The sequence below is a fragment of the Microtus ochrogaster genome, chromosome 21 (genome assembly GCF_000317375.1).
Source record: "Microtus ochrogaster isolate Prairie Vole_2 chromosome 21, MicOch1.0, whole genome shotgun sequence".
Taxonomy (NCBI): domain Eukaryota; kingdom Metazoa; phylum Chordata; class Mammalia; order Rodentia; family Cricetidae; genus Microtus; species Microtus ochrogaster.
This window is the reverse complement of record NC_022022.1, coordinates 15,036,737-15,048,281: the sequence shown is the minus strand read 5'-3', so window position 1 is coordinate 15,048,281 and position 11,545 is coordinate 15,036,737. Positions and strand designations below refer to the sequence as shown.

At 38.8% G+C, this 11,545-nt stretch overlaps 1 protein-coding gene across 2 annotated transcripts in view; it reads left to right on the top strand.

The window, feature by feature from the left end:
• Positions 1-11,545, top strand: part of Snx7 (sorting nexin 7) — an 85,539-nt gene that overhangs the window by 29,810 nt on the left and 44,184 nt on the right. For both annotated transcript variants that reach the window (XM_005357198.2, XM_005357197.2), the window contains exons 5-6: positions 4,627-4,825; positions 8,468-8,667. In XM_005357198.2, the coding sequence (XP_005357255.1) occupies positions 4,627-4,825; positions 8,468-8,667 (399 nt within the window). The remainder of the gene's footprint in view (positions 1-4,626; positions 4,826-8,467; positions 8,668-11,545) is intronic.

The window sequence follows — 11,545 nt, the reverse complement described above, 5'->3', positions numbered from 1 at the left end:
TTAATATGTGAGAATTAGCCTAGAAGAGAATGGGCCAAGCAGTGCTGAAAAGAATACAGTGTCTGTGTAATTATTTCGGGTAAAGCTAGCCGGAGGCGGCCGGGGTGCGGCCGGGGTTCTGGGGACGCAGCCCCGCCACCCCTAATACTACAATATCTCTTTCCTTGCTCTCATCTCTGTTCTTCCTCCGTCATGACTATGCTGTTCCTTCAAGATCTCCTTGCCCCTCCCCTTCTCTACTTCTCTTCCCCTTCTGTTGTCCCTTCTCCCCCAACCCCCATGCTTCCAATTTTTTTATTCTTCTACATGTTTTCTCCAGTTATGCCAGCACCATTTGTTGTAGATTCTTTCTTTTTTCCATTGTATAATTTTAACTTCTTTGTCAAATATCAGGTGTTCATAGGTGTGTAGATTATTATCTGGGCCTATGATTCGATTGCATTTGTCAACCTCTCTGTTTTTATGCCAATACTAAGCTGTTTTTATTACTGTCACTCTATAATAGAAATTGATGTCAGAGATGGTGATACATTCAGAAATTTCTTCATTGTTTTGGCTATCCTGGGTTTTTTGTTTTTATATTGAAGTTAATTTTTTTCTATCAAGATCTGTGAAGAATTGTGTTGGAATTCTGATGAGGATTGCACTGATTGTATAAATTGCTTTTGGTAGGATTGCCATTCTTATTATGTTGATCCTACACATCCAGGAACATGGGAGATCTTTCCACTTTCTTGTATCCTCTTCAATTTCTTTCTTCAAAGACTTAAAGTTCTCATCAAACAGGTATTTCACCTCCTTTGTTAGGGATACCCCCAAATATTTTTTGTTACTTGTGGCTCTAGCTAGGCCATCAAGAACTATATTGAATAGATATAGAGAGAGTAGACATCCATTTAGTTTGATGTTGGCTGTTGGCTTGATGTATATTACCTCTATTATGTTTATATATGTTCTTTGTATTCTTACTCTCTCCAAGACCTTTATCATGAAGGAAAGTTATATTTTGTCAAAGGATGTTTCAGCATCTAATTAGATGGTCATGTGGTTTATATTTTTCAGTTTGTTTATATGGTGGATTACGTTGACAAGTTTTCATAATTGAGCCATCTCTGCATTTGTGGGATGAATATGACATGATCAGGATGGATGATTTTTATGATATTTTCTTGGATTCTATTTGCTAGTATTTTATTGAGCACTTTGCATCAATGTTCATGAGTGAGAATGGTCCCTAATTCTCTTTCTTAGTAATGTCTTTCAGTGGTTTGGGTATCAGGGTAATTGTAGCCTCATGAAAAGAGTTTGGCAGTGTTCTTTCTGTTTCTATTCTGTGGAACAATTTGAGGAGTATATGTATTAGTTAGTTCTTCTTTGAAAATATTGTAGAATTCTGAGCTGAAACCATCTGGTCCTGAGATTGTTTTGGTTGGGAGACTTTTGATGACCGTTTCTATTTCTTTTTCAGTTACAGGTCTCTTTAATTTGCTTCTCCGGTCTTTATTTAATTTTGGTAAGTGATATTTATCCAGAAAGTTGTCCATTTCTTTTAAGTTTTCCAATTTTGTGGAGTATAGGTTTTTAAAATATGACCTAATGATTCTCTGGATTTCCTTTGTATCTATTGTTATGGCCTTCTTTTCATTTCTGATTTTGTTAATTTGGATATTCTCTCTCTGCCTTTTGGTTAGTTTGAATAAAGGTTTGCCTATTTTGTTTATTTTCTCAAAAAAAACCCATCTTTGTCTCATTGATTGTATTGTTTTCTTTGTTTATATTTTGTTGATTTCAGCTCTCAATTTGATTATTTCCTCTTGTCTAGTTGTCCTGAGTGAGTTTGCTTCTTTTTATTCTAAAGTTTTCAAACATTTTGTTAATTTAATATCGTGTGATTTTTTTCTAGCTTCTTTATGTAGGCATTTAGTGCTATGAACTTTCCTCTTAGCACTGCTTTTATTGTGTCCCATAAATTTGGGTATGTTGTATGGTCATTTTCATTGAATTTTAGGACATCTTTAATTTTTTTCTTTCATTTCTTCCATGACCCATTGATGATTCAGGTGAGCACTGTTTGATTTTCCATGTGTTTGTGGGGTATCTGGAATTAGCATTGCTATTGAATTCTAATTTTTAAGCCATGTTGATCTGACAAGATACATGGGGTTTTCCATTTTTTAATATCTGTTGAGGTTTGATTTGTTACAGGGTATGTGGTCAATTTTTGAGAAGGTTCCATGAAGTGCTGAGAAGAAGGTATATTCTTTTATGTTTGTATGGGATGTTCTATATATGTCTGTTCAGACCATTTGAGTCATAATATCAGTTAGTTTCCTTATTTCTCTGTTAATGTTTTGTCTGACAAATCTGTCCACTGGTGAGAGTGGAGTGTTGAAGTCTCCCACTATTAGTGTGTGGGATTTAATGTATGATTTAAGCTTTAGAAGTATTTCTTTTACATATGAGTGTGCCCTTATATTTGGGGCATAGATGTTCAGTATTTAGATTTCCTCTTGATGGATTTTCCTGTGACTAATATGAAATATCCTTCTTGTCTCTTTTGACTGATTTTAGTTTGAAGTCTATTTTGTTAGATATTAGTATATTAGGATATTCCTCTGATTGGTGTATTTGGGGATGACTATGACTCTAAAGACCTGTCTTCCAGCTGCCAGTAAATCAAAGGCTCAGATGCTTGCTTCTTGTGGTGCATTCACGGCCATGGATCCAATCACCCTCTTGGTCACTCCATGTTCCTGTAGGTTGCTCAGCACTCGGTCATTTCCCTCTGCAATATCAGGTGTCATTCAGGCCTCTTCCCATGAAGATTGCAAGCTTGGGGCTCTTTCTGCTGAGGTTGCTGCCTTGGACCTGTTCTGGTACAGGTCCTGTCTCAGGCCTACTACATCAGATGTTCCAGATTTGTGCCAGGACCTGCAGATCTCTGGTTCCAACCTATGCCCTTGGTGGTCCCAGAATCACGTTTGGACCTGCAGACATCTCTGGTTCTGAACTACTCCCTTGGAAGTCTCAAACTTGGACTCACAGAGGTATCTGGCTCCTGCCCACTCCCTCAGAGGTCTCAGTCTCAAGCCTGGACCTGCAGAGGTCTCTGGTTTCTGTCTACTTCCTTAGACATCCCAAACTTGCTCCTGGACTGCAGATGTCCTGGCTAAGGCCTACTCTCTCATAGGTCAAAGACTCATGCCTGGACCCAGAGAGTCCTCTGGTTCCAACCTACTCCCTCAGTGGTTATTACCTTCTACCTGTTCCTGTGGAGTTCACTGTTTCAGTACTGCTCTGGCCTAGCCTAGGTTGCTGAGATATATATATATATATATATATATACATATATATATATATATATATCTCCTATGTGTTTTGCTCTCCAATTTATTTGATCCCAAACAAACACGTTTCCCAAATGCTGCAACCCTTCTCAAAAATCCATGAGTTCTGTTTGCTTTGTTGTTCCCTTAAGCACACTGTATTTCTCAAGGGATGATTTTTTGTGGGCTGCAAAGCCTTATATAGCATGTTCTTGTTTATTTTTTTTTTTGTCTGTAGCTCTCTCTGCCACGTTAACTCTGAAATAACTAGCTACGTGTCTTATTAAACAACTTCCTCTGCAGACAGTCATTCAGCGGAGGTGGCATCCCAAATTTTCCCACTCCACTTGGATGAAGAACCGTGATCGGAGAATGTCTTATAAACTCAGATGAGAACTTGTAGGAGGCACAGTGTGCCCTGTGGAGCAGTGGAGCAGTGGAACCTCTAAATTCAGATTGTTGTGATCCACGCCCACGTCCTCCCATTGCTTAATTGCTTGTACATCTTGAACTCGCTCTACCTGTGCCGCTATTTCCCTTTGAAAATGAGGAAGATAATAGAACATGGGTGTATTCTCAGTTGTACTTTTAAGACTATGCTTGTAGTTAGTGGAGCATATCAAGCTCTCAATAAATAATCTGCTATTATACTTGAAAAATTTATCAAGCTTTCCACTCTTTTCACTATTAACGTGGGCCCTAAGAAATCATCTTGAGGTCATTTGTATATGGAATACCTGCTCTAAAATTTAGGTTGGGGACTGGAGAGATAATATTTACGAGCGCTTGCTCCTCTTGCAGAGGATCTGAGTTCAGTTTACAACTGTCTGTAACTTCAGTTTCAGGGGATTTGACACCCTCTTTTGGCTTTTAAGGGCACTGCATGAATGTGAGACATATATACATTCAGGCAAACACACACACATGAACGTAACATAAACATAAATCGAAAAGAAAGAAATATAGATTTCCTATCACATCATGGACTTCTTGGGTATCTTCTTGATCCCTGATCCCAGGGTTGTTGTTTTAAAGATGTATGCTTTGAGAAAAGAGTGCCCACCTGATTTACACAAGTGCTTTGAAATGGACTATTTATCCAGTAGACTGGAGTGTGGGAGGATGTTACCAAAAATAAACTTAGATGCCTCAAATGCATGTGCTTTAACAGACACACAGTGCAGTGTGTTGCTGTCTCTGTCTCACTCTATGCTGCTCTGTGGGATGCTGCTGATTGACTCACCACACTGTGGGATGCTGCTGATTGACACACCACACTCCTTTCTCTTTTTGTTTCTAGGAACTGTCTTCTTATAAGAAGCAAGGGCCTGGCTTGCTGAGCAGGATGGGGCAGACAGTCAGAGCTGTGGCTTCCTCCATGAGAGGAGTGAGGAACCGGCCGGATGAGTTCACGGAAATGAACAACTTCATCGAGACGTTTAGCCAGAAAATCAATTTGATAGATAAAATATCTCAGAGAATTTACAAGGAAGAAAGGGGTACGTAGGGTCACCTAAGATTGGTCATACAGATGTTCAACCTCTTTTGGACCTTCACTTTGGCTGCTGTGGCGTGGGATATGGTGTGGTTGACCCTCTTACAATTTTACTTGTAAATTATGACTCATGCTGTGCCATCCATTGAAAAAATTTCAGAAACTGGAGTGGTGGCTCAGTCTATAAAGTGCTTAGCATACATTCACAGATGAGGACTTGAGTTCAATTTCTAGCAGCAATATAAAAACCTGTGTGTAGTATGAGCATAAAAACCTGGGGGTAGTAGCATAAGCATAGAACCCTGGTGCTGGAGAGACAGAGGCAGGTAGATCTCTGGGGATCATCATCCAATAGGTCTGTTTGAGTCAGTAATCCTAATGTCCCACTCAAGGACCCTTCTCATGAAACAAAGTAATTACTTCCTAAGGAACAGCACCCAAGGTTAACTTCTGACACCCCCACCACATTCACACCTGCACACTCATGCATGAGCACCAGTTCACACACAAACACAAACACACACACATACACTTACACACATATACACCCTGCACACACATACACACATTTCCTAAGTGTTTTTAGGTAGTTGTGGTCACTTTTCATTTGGTTCTGTGGCGCTCTAGCTGTTCTGGCTTCTGTATGTAGACCATGATGGCAACTCTAGCTCTGAGCTTGAGATTTTGAAGTTAGTTCTACCATGGTAGTATCAAGATTCAACATGAACTTGACCCAGAAGTGAAAGAATGACATTTTAGGAGTTGCAGTTTTCATATTCTCTAGTGGTGTTGGGAACAGAATGATGTGTTAACACCTTCAATGCATGTCATAAAGACTTTCCTATTAACTGCCTCTTACAGATCAGGCTAATCTTTAGTTTTCAGTAGTTCTATTCCTATTCCTAAATGATTTTTATTTTCTAATTTTAATACTACAAGAGATAGCTGAATCAGCAAAACATGTTTTCTAATATAGGTTGGTAGTGGAGACGAAGGGTCACATACAAATAGAAGTCATTGTACCGATGGCTTATTTGTAATTTCTTGATTGTCTACCTCTGTCATTAAACTGTAAGGCCCTTGCAGATAGGCAGAGGGAAATTTGATCTTATTTCTGGTCTGTACTCTGCTGATAGCTGCCGTGTGGGCGAAGGAGAGACCCACTTCTTCACGTTGTCCTCTGACCTCCATGGGCACCCCGTGGCACATGTGCTTCACCACCCCCCAGATAAATAAGTAAATGTATGTAAAGGGGGAAAAGGAGTTTGGAAGTAGGAGACGGCTCAGTGGTTGAAGCACTTTGCTGCGGGAGTGTGGGAAACTGAGTTTCTATCTTCCAAAACCGTGCAAACCTGGGCACAAAGGCTCGCCATCTGTAGCTCTGCAGCCGCAGAGCTGAGGAGGAGAGACAGGTGGATCCTAGAGGCTCCCTGCCTGGTCAGCCAAGCCAAAGGCAGGGGAGCTCTAGATTGGCCGTGAGATCCTGCCTACCTGAAAATAAAAGTCATAGAGGAAGGCACCAAACATAAACCACTAGTCTCCATATGCAGACACATGAATGAGCACACTCACATACATATATACATAACGAAACATACAGAGAATTAACAAAGAAATAATTTTTTAAAAAACGCAATTATTTTCCTAGAAGATGTGTAGTCTTCATTATGTAGTGACTGGATGCAGTTTAATCATTGGGTTTGATCCTCTTTATGTTTTCATTTCTTCTTTCTTCCTTTCTTCCTTTCTTTCTTTCTTTCTTTCTGCCTCTCCATTTCTTCTTTCTTTCCTTCCTTCCATCCTTCCTTTCTTTTCTTTATTTCCTCTGTGCATGGGATCTCAAAATGTATTCTGTCTAGCTGACCTCATGCTAGGAGTCAGTTATGCAGCCCTATACCGGGTTTACTGTTTTTATTATTCTCCGGAAGTTAATGATTTTAGCTAGGTTCTGTGATTGCAGAACTCTGAAGCAGGTTCTGGATACACAGTTAGGCTGGGTAGCAACTCAAAGCATTCTGTGGAAATTATTGACACGTAAGAGTGATAAGGGTGTCCACAAGCTTTGAAATTACTGGCAAAGAGGATGTTTAGTAGACTTTCCTCTTTGTGAAGGAACCTTGATCCTGACAGACTTTGTCATGTCAAGTTCTTGTTGTTGGAGTGATTGCTTCCAGCCTGTCCTGGAGAATTCTCATTATTTAAGGCCAGGAGGGATTTGGGGAAGGGAAAACATGATCAAACTATATTATATGAGAAACATTGATTTAAAAAAAATGAAAAAAGAGATAAAGCCCACTTAACAGACCTGGAGGACTAGATTCCACTCATATTAATGGAGAGTCCTTCGGGAATTTTGGAGTCTTCACCTGTGCAGGTCATTCATTCATATCCACATTAGGAAATATTTGAGGACAATTTCTCTTTTGATGTTTTTCATTCTCCACTAAAAAATATGCTTGGCTTTCTTTTCTTTTCTGCTCCCCAGTTTATTTGGCAGACTGCTGTTGAGCACATGTTGCATTGCTTCTCTGTGCTGTGTACTAAAGAAGAGGTTGCAACTGTGCCTGCCTAGCAGACTGCACAGTGTACTTGATACATATATTATGACTTGAGTTCCAGGGGAATTAATAAATGTTGGCATATTGGTGTGAGTTGAATGCTGTGTAATTTAAAGAAGGCTCTTTGGTAAAAATAGCTACTTGACAATAACCATCAATGAGCACACACCCTGAGGACAGAACTGTTAAAGGTCTTGTTTTCTGGTTTAGTGTTAACACTCTTTACCAAAGATGAACCTGGACTCAGAAGAGTGAAGTTAAAGACTGACACCTTTATCGTCATGAGATCACTCATGTCTTTATTATTTTGAAACTTGTTGAGTTCACTTGATCATGAAAAAATAAGTTGTGCTAGTAGTAGCTTCACTTGGAAGAATAGATCTCGGTGTACCACATAGACAGAAGATTAAATGTAAAGAGTGTCATTGTGTTTATGGTGATTCTTTGAGAGTATAGGGAGGAGCCCTGTAGATTTGCTTAGTCAATGGGCCATGGTTACTACTGGAGAGTGTATATAGTTAAAAGAAAAGGAGAAAGACAGATTTTGTTTAGGACATCCTTAGGCGCTGATATACTCAGGTATATGATAGGTGGAAGTTTATAATAGCTATGATGGTTGTATGACATATTTTTCCAAGCCTGGACAGTGAAAAGGACATCCAATTTTGTTTATACCTAGGGAAAAGAACTTCAAAAAGTAACTTGTACAACCTGGGATAGCTGGTTAGTTAATATGATGGTATTATATTAACTAATGATAATATAAGCATTTGCTTATATCCAAGTGTGAAGACTTGTTTAGAGTGAAACAATGTCCTGTCATATTGTCTATGATACAGGAATTTTGAAAAAAAAAACATTTTTAGGGGCTGCAGAGATGGCTCAGCATTTCAGTGTGCTTACTGCTCTCCCAGAGGATGTTGGCTCACTACTGCTTGCAAATCTATCCATCCCCAAGGGTCCCAGCACCCTCTTCTGGTCTCAGTGGGTGCACAGACACATGTAGTGCACAGTTCTACAACCAACCAAATAAATACAAATAAGAATATGTATTAAAATGTAAATTGGCTGTCACTCCTTTGTTTTAGATTATTTGGATGAAATGAAAGAATATGGCCCCATTCATACTGTGTGGTCAGCGTCAGAAGAAGACCTAGTTGACACATTGAAAGGCATCGCCAGCTGCATCGACCAGTGCTGTAAGGCCACCGAGAAGCGGATGTCCGGGCTGTCAGAGGTCTTGCTCCCTGTTGTCCATGAGTACGTGCTCTACAGTGAGATGCTAATGGTAAGCCACTCTAGCAAGAGTCTCACTGCTCTTCCCTGCCTGATCCTATCTCTGTGTTTCTACCACTCTTTCCTCTCCTCGTGGGATGTTTTACATGTAGATGCCCGAGGGATATCTGTTGATTCCCAGCATCCATGAATCAATGACTGGAAAACCATGTAGGAGAGGATTAGAATACTCAATAGCAGCACCAATGATTTATATGATTGTTGTCAATCCAAAGCATCCTCAATTAAGATTTACTTCAGGACTAGTCTTCTAGCACTTAAATGTTTTATTTTAAAATATTTCTTTTGTATGTCTTATAGATTTATTTCCCTGAGAGTTACTCTCCTGTATCATTTATGATTTTAGAACATACTTAATGTGTATTATGTATATTTTATGTAGAGAGTGATTGAATAGGGGCTTGATATCTGCTTTGCCTTCGGGCTGCTTCTGAAATGAAATTTTTCAAGTTAAAATGTTCTCTTTGAACATTTGAAAACCTTTTATTTTTTTATATCTACATTTTACATTTTTCTTCTTCAGTTTAACTTAAGATTCCCAGATTCTTGCATTTGGTAGTGCTGTCTGTAGTGCCAATTTTATTTCCTGTATCGCCCTTTGCTCTCAGTATGTTGTACAGAAAAGTGGCTCCTTCTGGTGTCTAATGTCTTAGGGAGATGGTAGAGGATAGCCACAAGGGAGTATAATCATATACTCCAATATAGCCCCTTCTGTTTATAGTTGGAACCGTGATTGATTTCTGATGTTATACACCCCTGATTTCTAGGAATCTTTTTTCAAAAATTGTTTCTATTTAGGTAAGGTAGTATAGCCTTTCAAACATGAGGTCCTTCTCTTGTTTACGCGTTTATCATGTTTAGGCTTTCTCTGAGAGAGTCATTAGATCTTGTGTGAACTTTTCAGACTTTGTTCTTATCTGTATTCTGGGGAGTCTTCCATAAACAAACTTGTTTATCGGAGTCCTAGGCTTCACATCTCCTTGTCTGAACTCTTGGTTTTCTCTCATTATTATCTCTTCATGATTCTTCAGGGAAATCTGGTTTGTCGGTTTTCTTTCATCAGTCAGATAGTATTTATCCATACCTGTGCTAAGTCAAGATAGGAATCAGTAAAGCAAATTCTTGTATAATTAAAGTCCTGGAAAATCATAATATCTACTAAAAAGCATTCTATTTGCCTACTCAATGGTTGAATTATCTTATAGTCACCAATGATGTAAACAATACTTTTTTTGTTTTTTTATATTTATTTATTTATTATGTATACAGCATTCCTTCCATGTATGTCTGAAGGCCAGAAGAGGGCACCAGACCCCATTACAGATGGTTGTGAGCCACCATGTGGTTGCTAGGAATTGAACTCAGGACCTTTGGAAGAACAGTCAGTGCTCTTAACCTCTGAGCCATCTCTCCAGCTCCTAGACAGTACTTTTTATATTACTGTTTTGCTTCTTTTTATATTGGGATCTTGTAATCTGAGTTAAAATAATCAGTAGCGATATCTTGATAAAAATAATAATTAAAATTGTGTAATCGTATGAAGTATATATTTATATTCAAAATATATTTATAAATGTGAAGTACAGCACAGACATATACCCCAAGTATGTGGAATTTAATTATAGTAGAAGTCATGTTGATTAGAGGAAAAATAGGGTGTGTTAGTTAGGGTTTCTGTGGCTGTGGGCAGACTGCATGACTAGGGCAAGTGCTTATAAAGGAAAACGTTTAATTGGGTATGGCTTACAGTTTCAGAGCATTAGTTCATTATCATCATAGCAGGACATAGCAGCTGGCAGGCATTCATGGTGCTGTCGAAGGAGCTGTGAGTTCTACATCTTGATTTATGGACAGCGGAAGGTTTCTGTGTCCTACTGACCAGACTTGAGCATGTAAGAGCTCACAGCTGCCTCCACCATGATGCACTCCCTCCAACAAGGCCATACCTACTCTAGGGCACACCTCCTTAGAGTGTCACTCCCTCTAGGCACAGCATTCAAATACGTGGGTCTCTGGTGGACCATACCTACTCAAACCACTAAAGAGGAATCTTGACATTAAGCAAAGTTCATGTTATAAAGAAATTTGTGATAATTCATGGAATTTTCTGTGGTTTTTGTCGAGATTAGGAAAATTTTTAATCTACTTTGTTTTTTATATAGCATATCTTTGTGCATAATTGGCTTCATTATGCCATCTTTATACATGCATATATTTTCATCATATTCACAACCTCATTGCTCCAGATGATACTTTTCTTTTCAACTTCCGCTTTCATGCTTTTTTGTACTGGTTGGTTGATTGCTTGATTGATTGGCTTTATTGCTTGCTTGCTTGCTTGCTAGAGTCATTGATTTGAACCACTAAATTTTATTGGGTTGCTTATAAGAACAAAGAAGATGGTTATAGGATCATGAACAACTTATTAGTGGTAACACCGCTGAAGAAAATTTCTCTCCTTTCCCTAGCAAGTATTAACAGCCTATAGATTTCTCATAGCCTCATGAGACCCTTAGCTCTAGCAGCTCTTAACTACCTGTAAATTACCAGAGAGAGGCAATTCTGCGAGGAGAGAAACTTGACTCAATCTGTCTCTGGACACATTTTTAACCCAGTGCCCCCTAGTTTTCATTGAAATGCTTTATAAGTATTTATTTCATTAAATACTTTAAACATGTGTTCTTTGACTTCCATGCACCTTACCAAGTCTAGATGCTTCTCTCTGTAAAGTATCTCTTCATGTACTATACATCTTCTGTTACTGGTGGAGTTGGAGTTGTTGGCCTACCCAGAGTCAGATTTTTTTTTAATTTTTTTTTTATTGAGAAAAGGAGAAAAAAAAAACAAGTTTCCACCTCCTCCCAGCCTCC